The following is a 23,179-nucleotide window of genomic DNA, read 5'->3' as shown; positions in this document are numbered from 1 at the left end:
TTGCTTTATCTTGGCCAGGTTGCAATTGTAAATGAGAACTTGTTCTCAACTTGCCTACCTGGTTAAATAATGAAAATAATGGTGAAATAAATAAAAATTCATGTTCAGGTGGTAACTTCGCTTCGTTGGCTAATTAGCTGCTGTTTAGCCATAATCAGCAGATTTTCGACCAACCTGACTCTACCTTCTTCGTTCTCATTTCGGAAGTCACTGGTGTCTTCAGAACTCCTATAGCTAGTTGCATTGAAATACCTATCGAAAATACTCCATTATTAAATACAGTTTTGTGTAACGGATGTGAAACGGCTAGCTAGTCAGCGGTGGTGCGCGCTAAATAGCGTTTCAATCGTGACGTCACTTGAGACCTTGAAGTAGTGGTTCCGCGGCTTTTGTGGAGCGATGGGTAACGATGCCTCGTGGGTGACTGTTGTCGATGTGTGTAGAGGGTCCCTGGTATGGGCGAGGGGCGGTCTAAAGTCATACTGTTACATTTGCAACAATTTATACGCCGCCATCTTAAGTGTCTTTGTGCAAGATTTTGGCTATTAATTGTGACTAGCGTTAGCACATTGCCTGGAAGTCTATGGGAATAGCTAGCATGTTAGCTGCTACCATAGATGTCAATGCATTGTGCATGCCTAGAAGTATATGGGAATAGCTAGAATGCTAGGTGCAGCCATGGGTGGGCCTTGGAGGGCATAGGCCCAGCCAATCATGAGTTTTTCCACACACAGGCCTCATTACAGAGAAATACTTCCAAGCCCGGTAAGGTCTACACTTGTATTCAGTGCATGTGACAGTTTGATTTGATGTCTGAGTGTTGCAGTGTGCCTCTCTGGCTATCCATTTTTTTTTTTTAAATTGTGCCATTTGGTTAAGGAATTTTAATTATTTATACTTGTACATTTTTGCAATTACATCTACTTTTGATACTTAAGTATATTTAAAAGCAAATACTTTCTCAATTAGTATTTCACTGGGTGACTTTCACTTGAGTCATTTTCTATAAAAAAGCTCTCTACTTTTACTCAAGTTTGACAATTAGGTACTTTGTCCACAACCACACACACCATTCAGGTGGATGTATTATCTTGGCAATGGAGAAATGCTCACTAACAGGGACATACAAATTTGTACACAGCATTTGAGAGAAATAAGCTGTGTGTATATGGACAATCTGTGATTTTTTTATTTCTCCTCATGAAACATGGGACCAACACTTTACATATTGCATTTATATTTTGGTTCAGTGTAGTTTAGTCATTTAATATATTGGCAAGTGGTTTGGGTGTGCCCGTCACAATTTGTCGACTGAGGTAGCCTCCCACCAATAGCATTAGTAGCCACCGTACACCTACTGGTGGCATTTAATGTTAATCGTTCATTTTGGCAATATTTACTTAGTGAAGACATCTGTACAAAACATATTGAATGAATCCCTGATAATACTCAGGACAAAAAAGGAAAAAGAGATGTGGTTCCATGTTTTTATTGAGGCCTTACTCCCTCATAATAATTCATTATAGCCTTTGTTGCGCTCACACCAAGCATCGTCAACATCAAGACACCCATGGTTCCTCCCACGACGTAGATCATTGTCAAAGCCTCATCCCCTGCAAGGAAACAGACACATATTGAATTATAGCTGCACTCTGTAAGGGTGATTGTGTATGCTTCCATACAGCCGTCACGCTTTAAGCTAGCCTAAGGCAGCAATTTTTTAATAACCTTTAAAATGTTGATACATTTTGACCTTGAACTTTCCGGGTCTTCTCAACTCCCATCTCTAGTTGCAGGTGAAACATTGGAATTTAGTAAATGCTCCGTAATCAAATAACATTTTTGCTTCATGAAGTAATAGAACAGGATACCTTTAGCATCTCTGATATTTTAAGTAGAAATTGTCCACCAATATTTGATTTTAAAAGACGAAGTTCCCATTAATATTGACCACTTGGAAAATGTAATTAAATCTGATTTCTAATAATACTTTTACCCGACTTAGGACCAACATTTTCCCAAGTTTTCACCATCATTGTAAAGCCCTAGATATTTTTGCTGCTTTGACAAAGTCATTTCTGAAGAGTTATTTATTTTGTGCGATTAGAGATACATTAAGAAAAAAACTTGTCCCTCATTTTAAGGTCAAACCTGTTACCTGAACTGAACTCACATTTTAATATGATGAACCCAATCCTAATCCATTTTAAATCATTTTTTCAAAAGACACATCTTAGTCAAATCATAATGTAAAAGCTGGTTCTACTCTTTCTGGTGGAATACTGAGCAGGTTGAGCATAACATGTTAATAACCCCGTTAGCCATATACAGGCTAGAAATGTTTTAAGTTACTTTTTTTTGTAACGCTTGCATTCAATTGTCCATTGCATACAACAAACTTCCATCCCCCGTCACATGAGGATTTAGGGCTGATTTAAGATGAAATCGTCAACCCTGTCACTTTAATTGGCACTTAAAATTACTATAGTCAGTGCCTATTATTTAACCTTGATGGGGGAAAAAAACAAGTATTATGTTGAACATGTGTTCGTTATGACAGAATGTTAAAATCAGGTGAAAGAAAAACAAGTTAAAACACCCAAAGGGGACACATTTCCTGGAACCACCCAACAATTATACACCATCTTAGTCATCTCTCATTGATTGGGACAGGCGAGTGTCAAAGCGATGTTATTTACAAAATGGCCTCCAACACTCTACTCAGCAAACTGGATGCAGTCTATCACAGTGCCATCCGTTTCATCATCAAAGCCCCATATACTACCCACCACTGGCCCTCGCTACATATTCGTCACTTGACCCACTGGCTCCAGGTCATCTATAAGTCTTTGCTAGGTAAAGCTCCACCTTCTCAGCGCACTGGTCACCATAACAGTCACCCGTAGCACGCGCTCCAGCAGGTATATCTTACTGGTCATGCCGAAAGCCAACACCTCCTTTGGCCACATTTCCTTCTAGTTCTCTGCTGCCAATGACTGGAACGAACTGCAAATATCGCTGAAGTTGGAGACATGTCTCCCTCACTAACTTTAAGCATCAGCTATCCGAGCAGCTTACCAATCGCTGCAGCTGTACACAGACCATCTGTAAATAGCCCATCCAACTACCTACCTTACCCCCATATTGTTTTTACTTTTTTTTGCACACCAGTATTTCTACTTGCACATCATCATCTGCACATCTATCACTCCGCTAAATTGTAATTACTTCACTACTATGGCCTATTTATTGCCTTACCTCCTTACGCCATTTGCACACACTGTATATAGACTTTCTATTGTGTTATTGACTGTACGTTTTACACATGGAATAAACACTGTTGTTGTTTGTGTCGCACTGCTTTGCTTTATCTTGGCCAGGTCGCAGTTGTAAATGAGAACTTGTTCTCAACTGGCCTACCTGGTTAAATAAATGTGGGAAAAAATGAAAATAAATTGAAGCTTGATTTCTGAGTTGCGGTCATGACATGAAACACTTTAACGTGGACACCTAAGTGTCTCGATCGATCTGGAAGATCGAAAACAGACAATATGGTGGAGTACACATTGTTAAGATCACCTCTATGACAATGTATTTCATTTTATAAAACGGAGCATTTTCTAAGTTCCAACGCTCCACAACGGCAGTTGAGAAGACACCGGTAAGTTCCAACGCTCCACAACGGCAGTTGAGAAGACACCGGTAAGTTCCAACGCTCCACAACGGCAGTTGAGAAGACACCGGTAAGTTCAACGCTCCACAACGGCAGTTGAGAAGACACCGGTAAGTTCCAACGCTCCACAACGGCAGTTGAGAAGACACCGGTAAGTTCCAACGCTCCACAACGGCAGTTGAGAAGACACCGGTAAGTTCCAACGCTCCACAACGGCAGTTGAGAAGACACCGGTAAGTTCCAACGCTCCACAACGGCAGTTGAGAAGACACCGGTAAGTTCCAACGCTCCACAACGGCAGTTGAGAAGACACCGGTAAGTTCCAACGCTCCACAACGGCAGTTGAGAAGACACCGGTAAGTTCCAATTATGGAAGTATCGCCATGTAACAGTTTGTTGAAAAATTGCTGCTGGTGCTTTACACGAGTTAAGGTGTAATGGCTGTATGGAAGCATTCACATATCACTGTTACAAACTGAATTAGTATCCAAGACATCATTTGGAGCATCCCCAGGTACCACAGGCCTGTTCAAGAATGTTACAGACGTTTCAGAAATAAATGTATAGATTAAAACGATATCGGCAACGCTCAAAACGTTTCACATCACAGCAACTCACAGTTGGAGAGTTTGGTCCCTGGTGCCGCCTCGGGGGTGACCATCAGTGGTCCTGCAGACACGACCACAGCTACATTGATGTATGGATCCCATCTAGCTGTTGATCTCTTTGAAAGTCTCTTGGTGGTACAGTTCTACAGAGAATCATAGGAAAATAGGTTTAAAAAAAATAATGACCAAGTCATTACTAATAAATGTGCATAACTGTTTGTCCGATCAATACAGATGTTTGTTGAGCAAAGGTGAAAATCAGCTTAAAAAGATGCACTATGCAGAAATCGCCACCATTTCCTGGTTGCTAAAATGCTAATAGTTGGCTTAATTTCTGTTTGTGACGAAACAAGTTAGTGTAAGAATCATTATACCATCTCAACCGCTGTGAAATAGATTTTACACAACCAAAATTATTTCAGCCTTTTTTTGAACACCAGCTTCCAGAGACACAAAAACTAAACTTATGAATGGAAAGCATAGAAATAGCTCATATAGAAAGATCTACCACTTCTTAGACTTACTTTCAATTAAAATGACTGCTCTATAACTTATTTGTAAGGTCTAATACATGTCCTAATCATTCTTACCATTTTTAAATTTAACAACTTTATCTACTAAGATTTTCAATATATTTATAATGGCAAATAGACTTGAACTTGTTAGAAATTTACCGTAGTACAGTCCTCATCGTGACTGCATATCCGGGCCAGGCAGTGCATGTAGATGGGTAACTCCTTGGGCATAGTGAACATGTGAATGGAAAATCTGCTCCTCTGTGACACACCGTTCACAGAGAGCCAATGAAAGGTGCTGTCAACAGGGCAGCTGAGGACAAGAGAATAGGGAATGATCCCAAACTGCTTTTTTTAAGTCTTGAAAATCCAGGGTCATGCCCAGTAGGTTTGAAACAGAAGATAATATTTGAAAACAGAGGTACCATCTTGTCCAAAAACAAATCATATTTTATACCTCAACAAAAGAACCCTATACTCTAATAACCTATCCCCCCCCATCACATAATGCCTCTACATGACATTTTATATTGCTCGATTGAACGCAGCCCAGAGTTTAGAAAACCATATTTCACACCAGGGTCATATTCACTAGAAATCAAACAGAAGAAAATTGACTAAAACAGGCGAGGCTACCTGAACTTCTCCAATAACAAACTCTTGTTTTTTGTGTGCACAAATGAATATGACCCAGGACAGTAACCCACCCATCTAGGAGAAAGAAGCCCTTGGTTTCGTCCTGTGGATCCGGGCTCTCTGTGGCCCAGCAGGAAATTACTTCTAGCAGGACCTCCGAGGCGAACGTGTTGTTTGTCAGGAGGGCCACCTCGAAGAAGAGTACATCGCTGAGGTGGAGGGCGATGGAGTCTCTGTAGCCGTAGGAGAAGGAGTTGTCGCTGTACATGGTCATGGCCAGCCCCAGCTGATGGGAGGAGTTGTACTCCACCACAGAGTGGGAGGTGATCCTGGAGGGGGTAGGTCAAAACACAGTTTTATGATTCTGATCCATTGTATGAATCAAAAGATTACTTGTACATTTCAAAAAGGTACCGGTAATATTCCCTCCATTTGCAAGCCTTGCCAGGCTACAGGACCAGTTTTTCCTTGTAGGTCACATAATCAGAAACATCTCCTGGCCCCAGAATTACTCTGATTGATCTTTTCTTACCACTCCAGATCTACGTTTATCTGGTTGTTGCGGACATAGTTCCGGGGGTAGATGCACTTCCAGATAACCTTGAGATCTCTTCGTGTGATGGTCCGCTCTCTGCTCAAGGTCACTGTCAGAGTGTTCCGGAACTCGATGTGTGTTCTGTTCACCTGGACACACACAAGCATGTAAACACACACACATTCACACAAACATACAATCCCATTTCATCCGCAGTGCTGTGCACAATGGCATAATTACATTACAGTAGTGCTTGGCAGGTATCCAGTGTGACCGGTTGTATAGATTCCATTATAATCCCTTTGCATATCTGAATGCATGGTCACTCACCAGCCGTATCGTTCCACACTGCGAGGGTTTGCGCAACACGTGGAAGTGGTAGAGCGTCTTGCTCTCCTCCATGGTACAACGGCCTTCATTCAAGACAACCGTCACATCGCCACCAAAGTAGCCAATCAGGAAGGCTTTGGCAATACCTCCGGCCATCGATCTCGTCAGGCACTGGGTGAACATCCCTTTTTCTGTTGGAATTAATTAACTTTCTTTACCCCCAAAAGGATTCAGCGTCGTATTCATTAGGCACAGAACGGAAGAAACCAGACTGAAACAAGGAGGGACTGCCTGAACTTCAATAAAAATGCTTGTTTTCCATTGCAACACATTTAAAACAAAACATTTTCCGTTGTGTGCCCTATTGAACATGACCCATCAGTAAACAGGGGTGGTGTAGTATTGAATACAAAAAAAAAGGTACACCAGACATATTGCACGATAACAAGAAGCTAACTGACCATAACAGACAGGATGTGAGGCAGGGGTAGGAGGGGGAACGAAGGCGGGCCCGACGTCATAGAAGCCATGTTGACACACACAGGTATAGGAGTTCAGAGTGTTGACGCACAAAGAGTTGGCGTCACACCTGTTCAGGTCAGGCGTTGCACACTCATCTGGGTCTGTCCAAAAGGGAGGGTAAAGTTACCCCTAGGCGCTGCTTTTGGGTCAGTTTCTCATTTCCCCCACTAATGGTTAAGGTTAGAATTGGGAGAGGGAAAGCTGACTTTACCATGGACCATAAAAAAACAGCAGCAGCATTCTGTGTAATGCACAGAGGTTCCATTATTTCAGTGATAGTGTGCCAAGCAACATACAAACCCCACATTTGGTTTAAAAGTTTAAAAGACATGAAATGTTAAAAGAAATCTGACAATACTCCATGCGATGCTGTTGGTGGTTCTCTTACCATCCCAGTAGATGATCCCGTCCTTGACTGTGATATTGGGCGGCTGGAGGGACTGGATATGGTCCAGCTGCTCGCCAGGTGGTAGCGGTAAGTCTACGTCGGTTATGGAAGCATCAAAGCCTTGAAAGGTAATCTTAGTTTTGGATTTGCCTTCCAGCTCCTTGAATGCAACCAACTCCACCCTGGTCTTAACTGGGTACTCTTTCAAAAGCTCCTCCAGCTATGGGCATGAGTAAATGTCAGTGAGAGGGAGGCCAGGGTTGTGTTCATAAGACCACATGACAGAAAACTTAAACATATTACAAAAAATTCAAATGAACATTTCTGGTCAAGTCCAAGTAGTCCCTCTCGGTTTCAGTCAGTTTTATTCCATTTGGTGCCCAAAGACACTCACTAGTTTTTCATAGATGCGCTTCAGCTCAGCCCAGGGCTCAGTCTTTGGGTCCAACACCATTAACCAAGGCACAATAAAGGCTAGAACTGAGAAAACAAAACATCAACCCTACAGCGAAACAAAGCCATAAACATTGTGTACATGGAAAGTCTGAGTATAAGCCAAAGCAGTTTAATTTCATAAGTAATAGCATAAAATGCATGAGAAGACAATTAACAAAGCACTTGTTTAAAGAAAACACTTTAACTGATCATATCAAGTGCATGTAGAATAGCAAATATGTTCCTGCAACATCAATTTCTACCTCTCCTAAACCCACCCAACAATATAAACATCCATTTCTTCCTCTACTAAACGCACCCAACAATAAACATCTGGCGTACGTTCAGTAGACAAACGTCATGGAACACGGGATCGAAATGCCGTGAATAGAGATTACGTGCTTCCTTACTCTACGCATCAGAGGCACGTTTGCACATGCCTATACAATACCAGTCAAAGGTTTGGACACCTACTCATTCAAGGGTTATTCTTTACTTTTTACTATGTTCTACATTTTAGAATAATAGTGACGACATCAAAACTATGAAATAACACACCTGGAATCATGTAGTAACCAAACAAGTGTTAAACATGTCAAAATATATTTTAGATTCTTCAAAGTAGCCACCCTTTGCCTTGATGACAGCTTTACACACTCTTGGCATTCTCTCAACCAGCTTCATGAGGTTGTCACCTGGAATGCATATCAATTAACAGGTGTGCCTTAAGTGGAATTTCTTAATGCGTTTGAGCCAATCATTTGTGTTGTGACAATGTAGGGTTGGTATAGACAGCCCTATTTGGTAAAAGACCAAGTCCATATGGCAAGAACAGCTCAAATAAGCAAAGAGAAATGACAGTACATCATTACTTTAAGACATGAAGGTCAATCATTACAGAAAATGCCAAGAACTTTGAAAGTTTCTTAAAGTGCAGTCGCAAAAACCTTCAAGTGCTATGATGAAACTAGCTCTCACGAGGACCGCCACAGGAGAGGAATACCTAGAGTTCTCTGCTGCAGAGGATAAGTTCATTATAGTTACCAGCCTCAGAAATTGCATCCCAAATAAATGCTTCAGAGTTCAAGTAACAGACATCAACTGTTCAGAGGAGACTGTGTGAATCAGGCCTTCATGGTTGAATTGCTACAAAGAAACCATTACTAAAGGACACCATTAAGAAGAAGAGACTTGCTTGGGCCAAGAAACACGAGCAATGGACATTAAACTGGTGCAAATCTGTCCTTGGTTCTGATGAGTCCAAATTCAAGATTTTTGGTTCCAACCGCCGTGTCTTTGTGAGAGGCAGACTAGGTGAAGCATGTAGGTGGTGTGATGGTGCTTTGCTGGTGACACTCTATTTATTTAGAATTCAAGGCACACTTAACCAGCATGGCTACCACAGCATTCTGCAGTGATACACCTTCCCATCTGGTTTGTGCTTAGTGGGACTATCATTTGTTTTTCAACAGGGCAATGACCCAAAACGCCTACATAAGGGCTATTTGACCAAGAAGGAGAGTGGTGGAGTGCTGCATCAGATGACTTGGGTCGACAATCACTGACCATAACCCAAATTAGGTGGTTTGGGATGAGTTGGACCGCAGAGTGAAGGAAAAGCAGCCAACAAGTGCTCACCATATGTATGAAGACTGTTGGAAAAGCATTCCAATGTGACTACCTCATGAAGTTTGTTGAGAGAATACAAAGAGTGTGCAAAGCTGTCATTAAGGCAAAGGGTGGCTACATTGAAGAATCTAAAATATATTTTGTTTAACACTTTTTGGTTACTACATGATTCCATGTGTGTTATTTCATAGTTTTGATGTCTTTATTATTCTACAATGTAAAAAATAGTAAAAATAAAGAAAAACCCTTGAATGAGTAGGTGTCCAAACTGGTACTGTATATATATGATAATTCCACAACATTGTGCCCTACTGAACACAGCCCAGATGACACCAACCTTGGTCTTCATTCGGCCTCAGGGTGGACGCCACCTGCAGCACGAGGGAATTGACGGAAACGTTGACTCCATCAAAACACACCAGGGCCGGGTCAGCGCTCCACTCGCCGTCACACTCTTCCCACACGTCCAGGGCATAGCGCGCACCTTCAATGAGCCCCAGGAGGGGGAGCAAAGGCTCCATCAGCCGGCCTTGCTGGATGGTCGAGCCATTGTCATAAGACAACTGGTACTGAAAGGCCACGCCCTGTCTGGTCCCACCAATCCACAGCGCTGTAGAGTCCTCAGGACGGTAGCGCAGTTCTGAAACACCTCTGGGTCCTAGGAGAGAAAAGAACGGAGTAGGGTGCAGTTGACCCAAGATAGTAGCTACTAAAAAACAATGGGATACCACAAAATTGGGGAGAAAAGGGAGTAAAAATTCACACACAAAAAAAATAAAATAGGATTGGGGGAAGGGAATGTGATCCTAGATCTGTACCTAGGGGAAACATCACCCCTGAGCAGAGAGAGGAGAAAGCAAAGACCCGCCCAACATAGCAGATACAGGTCTGCAATACTGTAGTGGTCTTCAATACTGGTCCTATAGTCTCTACAGGGTGGGCAGGTTTGTGTTACAGCCCAGTACTGCTGCCATACAAACTGTCTACTGAACTAATCATCAATCACTTGAATAGTTGAATCAGGTGTTGGATTGGAACAAAAGCATGTACATAAAAGCATGTGATCGCACTTTATTTAATCACCAATCAAGCTGATTAAATGATTAGGTTATCGTTATTCATTTTATCCATTCAATCCCCCCTAAATTAATCTCTAACCTAGTCAAAAATAGACATGAGAGCTGCCCAAACATTGATCACGAAACTGCTCAACATGAGCCCAGTTTGGCTCCAGTTTACCTGTGCGAGCGAGTACGGTCTTGGAGCTCATGACCACGCTGTCTCCACACAGCGCCTCTACTCTAGCCAAGTACTTGCTGCAGGGCAGAAGGCTGGCCACCGTGTGGCTGGTGAGCAGGGTGGTGTAGTGGAGCACCCCCTGGTGGTAGATCCTGAACATGGAGATCGAAGAAGTGTTCCTCACCACCCAGCTCAGGGTGTAGTAGTCCGGCCCCGAGGAGGTCTGCCACAGGTTCTCGATTTCTGAGTGTACTAAAGAGAGGGCCAATAGTCATTTCCAAAAGTGTTCACCGTAAGCAAAGTAGGAGAAAGGCAATTCAAGACTGTAAAAACAGTGCCTTGGATGAACAGATGTTATGGGTTTACTTTGGCTGCATGTCAATAGAAGTGATTTCCTCTTTTCTCCTTCCCCTCATTTGCAGTGATCAGAGAACTCTGTTAGAATAGGTGAAAACACCGGTCCTACCTCCTCAGATCACCGGTCCTACCTCCTCAGATCACCGGTCCTACCTCCTCAGATCACCGGTCCTACCTCCTCAGATCACCGGTCCTACCTCCTCAGATCACCGGTCCTACCTCCTCAGATCACCGGTCCTACCTCCTCAGATCACCGGTCCTACCTCCTCAGATCACCGGTCCTACCTCCTCAGATCACCGGTCCTACCTCCTCAGATCACCGGTCCTACCTCCTCAGATCACCGGTCCTACCTCCTCAGATCACCGGTCCTACCTCCTCAGATCACCGGTCCTACCTCCTCAGATCACCGGTCCTACCTCCTCAGATCACCGGTCCTACCTCCTCAGATTTGCGCATATAAAAGGGAAGGAGACGAGGGGATGAAACTTAAGGCTATTGACACTCAGCCTAGCATAGCATCAACTAGGTGGATCTTACCAGTATTTCCTTTGATGAGGACCATTCTGCTGTGGCGAGCCTCCGTGCCCGCCTGGCACACCGTCTGCAGGCCAAACTTCACCCTGCTACAGGGCGGCAGGTCAGATTGAGAGAACACAAAGGTGTCCAGTGTGTGCCTGAAGGACCTCTCCTCCAGGACATGGTTGGTGCCATTGAGGTAGAGGACCGTGACAAGGAAGAAGGAGAACTTGCGGTTGTCGGGACAGTCCCAGGACACTGTGACACTGCTGCTGTTCCACGTCGTCACCTGGAAATGTCTGGGGACTTCTGGGTCTGGATATGAATAGCAATTATACAGCAATATGTAACAAAGTAATTACTTCATAAATATCAATACAACACAGTGCTGCTCATATCAGTACCGAGCTCATGGGACGGGACATAAGTTATATTCCTCAAATCTATACTTTATTCTTTTATATCATCAAAAAGGCCTGTAAATAACAGTTTGAACCTTCTAAGAAAGATTGGTGTGATTACACAGGGTGACAATGACTAGAGCTACCAAGAGTGTATTCACTAGGAACTAGTGTATTGGTTTTGCTACATTATGCACTAATGAATACACCCCAACTGTACCTGTGATAGTGGAGAGACAGGTAAGCGAGTGGCTGCCTGCCACCTCCACACAGGCAGCATAGGAACTGCAGGATTCCAGGGCTGTGAAGCGGTAGTGGTTGGAGTGGGTACTGTCCACACTAAGGGCAGCGTAGGCCTTCATCTCAGAGTGGTATAGGGACACAGAGTGGACAGGGACAGGGGCAGCCGGGGGCTGCATCTTCTCTTTCCAGGACACCAGTAACATGGAGGTACTCCTGGACTCCAGCTTCAAGGGGTAGCGCACGGTGTGACCTAGGAGAGGAGATGATGACTACATTTATGACCTGCACACCAGTGGTATAGTGGGAATATTCCCAGATCATCACCTGAATTCTGTCTCCATCTTGATTTCACTTTTGCTCTCACTCCCTTTTGAGTCTCTCATGTCTGTCTGTCTGCCTTTCTGACGATCCATCTGTTTCCATCTACCTACCTTCATCTCTCTCCTTCCATCTCCCTCCCTCCATTTATTTATCCCTCTCCCTTTGTGGCTCCCTCGGTCCCCCTCTCTCTCGAACAAAGACAAAGACATAACGTTACCGAGCATGAGGATGAAGTTTGGGTCCTGATAGAGGTACAGAGTGCTGTTTTCACACGCAAACACCTCATTGGTGGAGAACAACTCCAGGGCTTCCTAAGAGCGATAACATGAGAATGGACAAACATTAATCTTTCATTCAAAAGGGACATTATGGTGACACCAGATAAGAGGAGAATGTCATCACTTATATTACAGGTCTACCCACCAGAGTGCTATTAATGGGCTGTTGGTCAGGTTTATGTATACTTCTGAACTCAATGGAATGTGAACCTTCAAGTGAAGAAAAAAATTATTATACTGTAGCATGATCTAATGGACACCAATGGTAATCTCAGAATCCCAGAACTAAAATATTGCATAATTTGTTTAGATCAATGGATACAGGACAGTGTTTGTACTTAAATAAAGTCAATGAGTGGAAGTGTGGAAGACCTATACTTACCTGGGAAGATGGAGAATATCCACTTCCGAACCATGACACCATAATGAAGTGTCAATTTGTGCTCCACAGTAGTGGCAACTGTCAAAGATGAAAATGTGTCCTCACTCCAAATGGATTTCAATTTGGTGGTGTTCAACCATAAATGTCCTTCTGGCCAACTGTAGAGAATCAAGGTGAACAAGACACATAGGTGTAAGTTAGTGCCAAGTGCATGGTTCAGAAGTTTGGCATGATTATGTGTTTATGAAATACTGGACTTATTTACCTGCCAAACAAGGAATTGTTGCTGATTTTCCAACATATGGAGAAAGTAAAACTACTGCAGCTTCCTGCAGATTGTAAGAAGCTAACGTTACATGTCACAATTAACTCATGAAAATCAACCTAACCCCGCGTCCCGGGAGGAAATTACCCTAAATATATGTTTGTGTGTAACTCATAATTGATGTGGAAACAGCATAGCCACGCAGTATCAATTACATGCACAACAATAACGCACTTAGCACGCACAGGCTACTTACCGAGAGATATCGTGTGAGGTACAAGAATGAACAATATAAATGGAAACGCGAAACAGGTCCTGCAAAAGGAAAGTCGGTGTTCTTGATCAATAATCATGGCCACCTTAATTCACCATTAAATTAATAATACAAGAACGAAATTAAGTATATGTTTCGCCTACATGTTTCTTGCGGCTGTTATTTTGCACTCAGGTATGGGTAAGCGTGATTGAGTTGACGAAAACAAACGACTGACCTGACGTCATCGACTAATAATGACTAACAGGTGCAGGTCAATCTGATTGGGCCCACTGTTGGTGCAGGTTTGATCACAAATTATTTGCACAATATCATATATTATGATGTTTAACTAATGTTACAGATATGGATTGGGGGCAGGGGAATCTGATCCTAGATCTGTATCTAGGGGAAACGTCACACGGAGCAATATTGTGACCACCCAAGAATGAGCTGAGCTTCACATCATGGGAACCTATTATCTCGTTAGATAAAGGAAAGACCACCTGCCTCCCATTACTGGAAGTGCATCACAGGGTCCTGGCTATCCCAAGTATATCAGTCATGAGTCCTAATCCACAGTTGTCTGACAAGGGAAGTTCTGTCTGAGAACTGTCCATGATTCTCCAATTGGCCAAATTAGTGTCACGAGTATCCACACAGGCCACTGTAAGAACCAAAGATTCTTATTGTTAAACCCAAGATCGTTCACATGGGGCTTTTACATGGGAATCATTTTCACACTGTGAACACTCAATCAAGGAGTTGGGCAGAGCCAAGCGCAAACTAGAAATATATTATTGGTGCATATTAGTGTTCATTTGCATATTTCTGTTAGGGAACGCCTACTCTCTTTGTCTTTGTCTTGATTGATATAGTCCCTCTGACCTGCCACTGGACTTCCTCTCCTTACCAAATATGGTATGAAAAGGAAAGCCTGAAAAGGAATAAGCATTTCCCCCTTACTCATCTGTGTAGGAGTTTAGGCTTCAATTTTCTGCCCCAGCTAGGACACAACTGGAGAATGATCAGACCTGACTGAGAGACCCTGGCTAATACTTTCTAATAATTCATTCAGGAAAGATGGAGAGCTGTCACTGTTTCTTGCTGCATTGCTCACTGGTCTTTGCGCTGTCTTTTGCAGAGGAGGCAACGTTTGAGAATGAGATCGACCTTACAGAGTTTATTAGAAGGATTTCTTCCTCTGGACTACTGGTCAGGGATCAGCCTCTGGCTATCAACAGAGACCTTCGCTTTGAAACAAACTCACTGGAGGAGCTTGGAGATCCAGAGGATTCCATTCCCATCTGGACTGATGAGGAACCAGTCATCCAGAATACACTCAACACCGGGACTACCATCCCTGATATTCCTGACTATGGCCCCATAGTGTTGACCAACAATGGGTTGATCAAGGGACTCACAGTGGAAAAGTCCCACATATTTTATGGGATCCCGTATGCGGACCCACCTGTGGCCACGCACCGCTGGAAGCCCCCCAGACCGGTGACCCCGTGGCCGGGGGTCCACGACGCCACGTACCCGAGGAACGCGTGTATGCAAGGCTGCAGTGGCCCCATATCTGACAAGTGCCCTCAGAAGGTAGGGGACTAACACAGATGGGCTCGATAATTATGTTATGATTTAGCACAATATATGTGTGTGTCATGTGCAGCGTGTTGACAGTGAAACATGAAATTAACAAAGTCCTGAATAATCTCCTGATAACATCCAGGAATGTCTTTGATTCGTCAATAATGTGAGTATTTTATTTGGTGTGTGAAATGGCATCTGAAATGTGAATATTTGATTTCTGCATAGGTGAGTGAGAACTGCCTCTACCTCAACATATTTGTACCTCTGGATGTGAACTTCAGTTCCCCTTTACTGACAACCCTGCCAGTGATGGTGTGGATCCACGGGGGAGATTTCATTGCTGGCTCAGCCTCCAAGCCCCTGTACGATGGGAGGTTCATCAGTAACTTCACTCGCACTGTGGTGGTGAGCATGGCGTATCGGCTAGGTAAGACAGGTGTTCTTTAGCTCTGGGGAGGAGTTTCTCTAGGTACATATCTAGGATCAGTTTCCCTAACCTTAACCATTAGTGGGGAAAATGCCAAACTGACCAGGGTCTGTATTTCAAGGGAACGTCACCCTACACCTCTTCACTATACAACCTTTATCTAGTTATCCAGGCTAGTTTCCATGAGATCAAATCGTTTCTTTCATAAGAGACCTGGAACAGGGCAGGGACAGTCCAGAGACCTTGTGATTCATTAGTGTGTTTGCTGATTACATTATCCTACACAGTCCCAAAACTAGGATGGTGATTTCAAACATTTCTGAACAGAGAGCTTGTCTGATTTAGCAGAAGACCCTGGGTATATCAACTTGCTGTATATATAATATACTTTTCTCAAGTGGACTTAGACTTCTACCATCCTCTCCTCAATAAATACCATTTGGTGGGTGTAGCGAGTTGCGACCCTGTGGTGGCCTGATCAATATGGGTATGTGAGACCATTGAGAAAAGGCCATTATCTGTGTGGCTGTCAGAAGAGGCTGGTGGGCAGAGATGGGAGGATGGGTTAATTGTAATGGCTGGAATGGCATAAATAGAACCATATCAAAACGTCATGTGTTGATGTGTTTGAATCCGTTCCATCAATTCCACTTCAGACATTATGATTAGCCAGTCCTCCTATATCTCTGCCCACCAGTCTCCTCTGAGAGGTGTGTTGTTTTGTGTATAGTTTTTCATGGTCCAAGGAACTTGCTGTATCATTGCAGGGGCGTTTGGTTTCCTCGTCTCGGGAAAAGACCCCAAAACCTCAGCAACCGGGAATTATGGGATCCTGGATCAGCAGGTTGCTCTTCTCTGGGTTCAACAAAACATCGCTCTGTTCGGAGGCGACCCCAGCAAGGCAAGCACGTACACATTATCCTGGGTTGTGTTCATTAGAGCAGGAAAGGGAAAATATTTACAAATGTTTCGCAATGGAAAACGAATTTGAGTGTTTCTTAGACTAGCCCACGTAGTCCCTGCCTGTTTATGTCTGTTTTTTATCTATTTAACGCCTAATGATCCACAGTCACATCCACAGTCATACAAAATGACAACATCTGATTTTCTTCCAGCACCTCAAGTCCTTGATAATCTCAACGGACTCAAACTGATCTTTTTGTTTTGGTGCAGGGTTGGGGGTCAGGTGCAGGGTTGGGGGTCAGGTGCAGGGTTGGGGCTCACGTGCAGGGTTGGGGCTCAGGTGCAGGGTTGGGGCTCAGGTGCAGGGTTGGGGCTCAGGTGCAGGGTTGGGGCTCAGGTGCAGGGTTGGTGTCAGGGAAAGGATTGGGGTCATTTCCATTTAAATTCAGTCAATTCGGGAAGTAAATATACATTTAAATTCCAATTGTTGTCATTGAACAGTGAATTTGAATTTCTGTCTACTTCCTGAATGGACTGAAGTGAAATGGAATTGATCCCAACTCTGGTCAGGAAAAACTCCTGATACACATATTCACATTCTGACCATGTATAGAAATACCTTGTTGGTTGTATTTCAGCAGTGGTTGTTGTTGAATGACCTCTATGTATCCCGTGGTGCTGTCGTGACTGATTTGTAGGCCACACCACTGGGAGAATAACAGCCTCTGTGAGGCATAGAGAATAACAGCCTCTGTGAGGCACAGCGAAGAGCTCCTCCAGCCCTGATGACATTTCTCTGAGTGGTTATCGAGTGGGGAAAGATGCTGTCCGGAGATGGGGCTATGCTGCAGAGTAGGGTTGCAAAATTCCAGGAACTTTCAATAAATTCTCTGGTTTTCCAGAAGCCCTAGTTGTGCCCTACTGCAGACCCAACACAAACACATTTGTTGGATCATGCAGAAAGAGAAATTGCTGGCATCTCATACAAACAGCTAGTACCACACGCTGGTTGGTTCAGTAAAAGTGATGTTGAAAGCCTTTCAGTTCTATATCCCAACTCCATCAAACAAAGATAAACAGCTTTATCATCCTGCGTTATATCTAAATGAGGCATAAAACCATCAGGATTATGTGTTTGTGTACGTTCTTATTTTCTCTGTCTGTGGATATACAACACAACCCTGATTATGGCTCATTAACATCCAAAACAGGTGACCATGTTTGGGGAGAGTGCAGGAGCCCAGTCAGTGAGCCTCCATCTGATGGTCCAGAGCAGTAAGCCCCTGTTCAAACAGGCTGTGTTCCAGAGCCTACCCTTCTCCATCCCTCTCAAGACCAGGTCGGTGACCTCTAACTCCTAACATCTGGGTAGTGTTCATTTGGGCACACTGCAGCAAAAACAAGCATTTCTCATTGGACAGATTCACATTTATCTTCCTGTTTCAGTCCGTTTCCTTCCGTTGGCCGAATGTACACATGACTCAGCTGGTGGTCTTGATCGCTAACTCCTTAAAAGATGAAATCCGCCGTAGTGGAAACGGTGCCACTGTCCGCCCCACCTCCGTTGTTGTTGTTTTAAATGTCAGTACGTATTCTACTGCTCTATCGCGCGTGCGACGATGGCAAAGGGAAAAATACAGTGTTCATTGTTTCCAGTAACTTCTTCGTTTGTTATAATATCCCAAACAGACGTGGCGGTTTCACCATTCAGGATTTCAGGTTTAAGAAGGAGACCCTCACTTTGCTTCTATCATCTATATAGATCAATTTATCCTTCCCACATTTTGAATGAGTAATCCTTGCCATATGTGAAATTGACTACAAAAGTGAATCGCCGACTTCCTGATAAGTGTTTTGTTATACGGCCTGTCAAGCTACAAGGAATAAATGGGATTAATTGAATTCAATCAATTAAATTCAATGTTATTTCTCCCCTCAGGGTTACAGTTTAGACATGCTAATGCATCCAAGAAGACGAGGTACCTTTAAGTTTCAGTCCATGTCCTAGTAAAACAGTCATTCCATCTCCAGCTGTCGTTACTCTCCTGGAAGAGATGTGGCACTACCTAATGTTCCCATTGAGCAGAAAGAGACTATCTGTGGTCTGTTTTCTTTGTTCCAGACATGATGCCCTGAAGCTGGGGAGGGACTTTGCCAGACAGGCCAATTGCTCTGTGAGCGACATCGTGTGCCTGCTGTCCCTCAGTCCTCAGGCTGTCCTCGCTGCCCAGATGAAGTCAAGTAGGAGACCAGTCTTCTTCTGTGTCTTCTTCTGTGTCTCTGTCTATCTGTTTGTCTCTGACTGACCGTTTTTAGACCGAGTTGTGACCCAAATGGCCCCCTATCCCCATAGGTAGAGGGTCAAATTTGTTGTGTCCCAAATTGTTCACAACAAATTTGACCCTCTAGCCCTATCTAAGTTGGCCCTTATTCATGACAACATCAACATCTCAGAGTTGCTGAGTGTGTTTCATTACAGAGCTTGTTGTTTAGCATTTTGAGTGGAGTCATTTTCTGTATATTTGCACGGTGTATTTTGGTAAGTCGCTAATTGTTGTTCTCTCTGACTCTCTCTCTTTCTTCCCCTTCCTCCTCTCTCTCTCTCTCTCTCTCTGTCTCAGGTTCCAAAGTGGTGAATCCCTTCAGGTTCCTGGAGATCTTTGAGACCTGGGGGCCCTACGTGGATGGAGAGCTGATCAAGGAGCAGGCTGTGACTGCCTTCCAGAAGGGCCACTGGCAGAAGGAGAAACCAGTCCTCCTTGGTATGGACCACTTGAAATACACTCACATTTAACCAGAACAGCTTTTAACGGCTGGCCCCATAACACTTAATAATACATTTAATTTGTCAAATGTCTTTCAGGACACTCAAAGAACAACTTACAGTATATTAAAAGTAGGTACTCTGTACTAGTGAAGACATCTGTTACACACTTAAGGTTACAGAGGTGGTTCGGTGCATGTGTGATGACGAGTAACCATTGCCAGAGACCTGAAGAGTTGCATTGGCTCCCCAAGTCAATGCCTGGGCTTTGGCTAAGCTGGCTAAGGGTGTGACTTAATTAGATTGAGTAGTTGAATGTTAGATGGTGAAGTGCAACTGGTTCCCTCTCAGCTGGCCACTCGACATAACACATCTGTAGGAGAGATTCTTCGTCCCTGATGTGTTCTGTGTCCTTCCCTTCTACAGGATCCATGGTTATATTCATACCAGAGTTGTGTTCATTAGGGCTCGCAAATGTTTAAAACCTTCTATAGAAAATGTAAATGATTCCAGATAGTCCCTCCCTCCCTGTTTCATCCCGATTTCTTCTGTTTGGTGCCTAATGAACACAACCAAGATTATACCAGAACGTTTGGACCAACATTTTGAAGGCATGCTGTTGACGTACAACAACCTTGCAGGGACCACTTCAGAGGAGGGGGTGATATTTGTGTACGGGGTCTTCACCAAGCCTGTGTCTGCGGTGGAGTGCACCGTCTACACCGCGGCTATCTTCAAACAGCACGCCCTCAGGATCCTACACAAGTACCTGCCCCTGTACAAGGACATTGACCGACGGGACATGCTGGCTCAGGTAAAATATGACTTTCACAGAGGGTGCGTCCCAATAATCTCTCCTTTCTCCCAAAGTGTGCACTTGTTCACTTCCCTTAATGGATTTGGCAGGAAATTACTGGTATGGAAACTCCAGCCTATGCCTACACCAATCCAATGCTTTTAAATGAGTAGTGAACGGGTCCAGACATCAGGAAGACGAGATCATTGGGACGTAGCCAGGGAGAAACTCAGTGTTGTCCATGCAAACATGTTAGATAAAAAAAGACAAATCGAATGTTAAAAAGGACATTGATTAATCATCCAAAAAGTAATGTTTTACATTAAAGTCAACAAAAGTTTTGGCAATGTTCATTGTCAGGCTCCAGATCAGTGGTTGTAGGGCTAGACGGTCACGTCTGCAGCCAGTGGACTGTAGAGAGAGACCTCGGAGCGTGATGAGGACACATCTGCCCATCTCCTCGCTTCATCTCACCGCATCTAGATGAGCCTTGTTGAGCTCTGGGGAGAAGGTTTCAGTAGGTACAGACCTAGGATCAGCTTCCCCTCCCCCAATCCTAACCTACAAAAAATGCTAAACTGACCCAAGATAAGCGTCTACTCTAGCGATACCTTCACCCTACTCCCCATGCTGAAAATCTCTTACTCAATTCTCTGTGGGAATGATCTGTCCAAGTCATCAAAAAAATCAGGACGGACTTAATCATTATAATTATAGGCTACCAAATTTGTATTAGGTTCCGATTCTTTTTTGATTAACCAAACTATCACAATAACCCAGAGAGCTAGGTTTCTAACTGCCTGAGTTATTTTAGAGGTAAACGCTTGACATTTTCTGATTTTAATCTGTGTAGAGATGGGTTACATCTGATAGTTTGGTTCTTCATAGTGCAACTCCACATGATTACCAGCAGAGGGAGCTAAAATACTAATTTCTGTTTAGGCTCCTCCCATGGCCATCCTCCTCAAAGAATCATTAGTGGTGCTGTCTGGAGCAGAGTGCCATTGTCTCTTTGAGATGTATACCACACAGTGGAAGCAGATCTTTAGGAAATAAGAGACACAGAGGAAGACTACCCAATCACAGTTTCCCCAAGCTACAGATCTAGGATCAGCTTCCCCTCCCCCCATCCTAACCTTAACCAGTATTGGGGGAAATGCAAAACTGACCAAAGATCAGTGTCTAGGGGCAGCTCCACCCAGTCAGCCAGAGAGTTGACATCAGAGCCATATTCAGTATGCAGCCCAGGCTATTTCACTACCAGCTCAGGCTAGATGACGTTCAGTGTGGATTACAGGATAAACTGACTCCAACCACACTAGAGACAACAACAGACAATGAATACACAAACTGCATCAGTAGAATACATGCATTCACTGTAGTGAGGGAAACGCTCTCATTTCCAAGTCCACATCCAAAATGTGAAACCGAGAGCTCGGATGGTAAGTAGCCTCAGGTACTTTCTCTGGAGGTTTTGAATCTAAAGTGAGAGATGAGTGTGCTGAGAGGCAGGGGGCAGAAGGTGACACTCCCATACCTGTTTAGTATTCATATACAGTTCACTGTCTGTGTGTGCCCAGTGAAGAGGAGCAGCATAGGAGGAAGGACCCCCCTTCCTAAAGGACAGGTCCCAGGGGAGGGGAGGGTCATGACAAATGTCAGCTATTGCACTGAGGCCACAAGCCTCAGCCTGGGAGGGGGAGAAGGAGAGGTAAAGGGGAAGAGAGCGGGGGGGGAGAGGGAGTGGTAGAGAAAGTGAACTGGGGAGCAAGCGAAGGGGAGGTATCTGTGACCAACAGATGGATGTCTGTATCCCCAGTCATGTGAAATCCATAGATTAGGGCCGAACTAATCTATTTCAATTGACTGATTTCCTTATATGAACTGCAACTCAGTAAAATCTTTGAAATTGTTGTATTTTATATTTTTGTTCCGTGTATATCCTTTGAGGACACTGAGGGTTACAGGTGTTCTAGATGATTCTGTGCCGCGTAGGCGGCTGCACTGAGTGTTTTCCTGAGTATAGTTTCCAGGTAACAAGCGAGACAAAATGCTTTGAGCAGCAGTTCTGTAGCACACACACTAGCCACTAGGGACTCTTTTCTCTTTGTTGAACTCAACGAACTCTCTGTTTACCCCTGTTTACTCCCAGATTGCATTGACCTCAATGACCTCTCTGTTTACTCCCAGATTGTATTGACCTCAATGACCTCTCTGTTTACTCCCAGATTCTATTGAACTCAATGACCTCTCTACTTACCTCCAGATTGTTACAGACTACGTCTTCCTTTGCCCCTCCCGTAAGGCAGCCCGGGCAGGCACCAAAGTGGGCAGCGCCGTGTGGATGTACGTCTTTGACCATGTGATATCGGACCACAGTGTGTGGTCCGGTCTGTCCTTCTGCTACGAGCACGTGTGTCACGGTGCTGAGCTGCCCTTCCTCTTCAACACTGCCTCCATGGCTAACTTCACGCTGGCCCCACCCGAGAGGCTGCTGTCCAATCGGATGTTGTGTTACTGGGGACATTCGCCCACACCGGGGACCCGGCCTCACGGATGCAACAGAGCGGCTTCTGTAGACAGCAGCGCCTGCCGGCCTGGCCCCGCTACTCGGACACCAGCTCCTGGTTGGTCATGAACTTCACTGTCCGCTCCCATGCCCAGGTGGGCACCAGGGACCATATCTGTGACTTCTGGGACAAGCTGGGCATCTATTAGGGCATAGGGGCGGGCAAAGGTGTTGGTATTGGTTATGTATGCATACCATACATAGAGTGTTATGTCACATTTGGCAATTCACCCTACAGTCGGAATGGTTGTCACCCTGTACACACCATTTATAGAGTATGACTTACACTTAGAGATGATTTGTGAAGCACTTATGTAGGAGGGGAAGAGAAGAAGACGATGAGGGAGAAGAATGAGGAGGGGAGAAGAAGACGATGAGGGGAGGAGAAGACGATGAGGGGAGGAGAAGACGATGAGGGGAGGAGAAGACGATGAGGGGAGGAGAAGACGATGAGGGGAAGAGGAGAAGACGATGAGGGGAAGAGAAGAAGACGAGTGGAAGGAGGGGAAGAGAAGAAGATGATGGGAAGGAGGGGAAGAGAAGAAGATGAGGGGAAGAGAAGAAGACGAGGGGAAGGAGGGGATGAAAAGGTGCAGT

The 23,179-nt window shown here is 44.2% G+C and overlaps 2 protein-coding genes across 4 annotated transcripts; one reads left to right on the top strand and one right to left on the bottom strand.

Moving 5' to 3' along the window:
* Nucleotides 1-1,473: 1,473 nt before the first annotated feature.
* LOC112214987 lies at nucleotides 1,474-13,968 on the bottom strand. Of its 3 annotated transcripts, XM_042318063.1 has the most exons (19): nucleotides 13,692-13,968; nucleotides 13,531-13,589; nucleotides 13,275-13,338; nucleotides 13,010-13,167; nucleotides 12,773-12,837; nucleotides 12,567-12,660; nucleotides 12,006-12,278; nucleotides 11,406-11,699; nucleotides 10,511-10,762; nucleotides 9,609-9,929; nucleotides 7,602-7,687; nucleotides 7,208-7,427; nucleotides 6,759-6,920; nucleotides 6,298-6,488; nucleotides 5,965-6,116; nucleotides 5,504-5,761; nucleotides 4,956-5,109; nucleotides 4,292-4,424; nucleotides 1,474-1,613 (listed from the first exon to the last, which is right to left on the bottom strand). In XM_042318063.1, coding segments are annotated over exons 1-19 (3,063 nt in total). In that variant the 5' UTR covers nucleotides 13,694-13,968; the 3' UTR covers nucleotides 1,474-1,488. The 3 variants fall into 3 exon arrangements, with proteins under 3 accessions (XP_042173997.1, XP_042173996.1, XP_042173998.1); XM_042318062.1 differs by lacking the exon at nucleotides 13,692-13,968 and having other exon boundaries at nucleotides 13,531-13,685; XM_042318064.1 differs by lacking the exons at nucleotides 1,474-1,613; nucleotides 4,292-4,424; nucleotides 13,692-13,968 and having other exon boundaries at nucleotides 5,057-5,141; nucleotides 13,531-13,685.
* Nucleotides 13,969-14,478: 510 nt separating this feature from the next.
* On the top strand, nucleotides 14,479-22,731 carry LOC112267786 (cAMP-regulated D2 protein-like). Its single transcript, XM_042318056.1, has 9 exons — nucleotides 14,479-15,129; nucleotides 15,349-15,550; nucleotides 16,318-16,451; nucleotides 17,665-17,792; nucleotides 18,576-18,694; nucleotides 19,075-19,215; nucleotides 19,859-20,031; nucleotides 22,280-22,588; nucleotides 22,678-22,731. The coding sequence occupies exons 1-9, from the start codon at nucleotides 14,611-14,613 to the stop codon at nucleotides 22,729-22,731; spliced, it is 1,779 nt and encodes a 592-aa protein (XP_042173990.1). The 5' UTR covers nucleotides 14,479-14,610.
* Nucleotides 22,732-23,179: the final 448 nt, after the last annotated feature.

The sequence above is a fragment of the Oncorhynchus tshawytscha genome, unplaced genomic scaffold, assembly GCF_018296145.1.
Source record: "Oncorhynchus tshawytscha isolate Ot180627B unplaced genomic scaffold, Otsh_v2.0 Un_scaffold_10343_pilon_pilon, whole genome shotgun sequence".
NCBI lineage: Eukaryota > Metazoa > Chordata > Actinopteri > Salmoniformes > Salmonidae > Oncorhynchus > Oncorhynchus tshawytscha.
The sequence above is the reverse complement of the archived record's forward strand: the minus strand, read 5'-3'. Positions and strand labels throughout refer to the sequence as shown.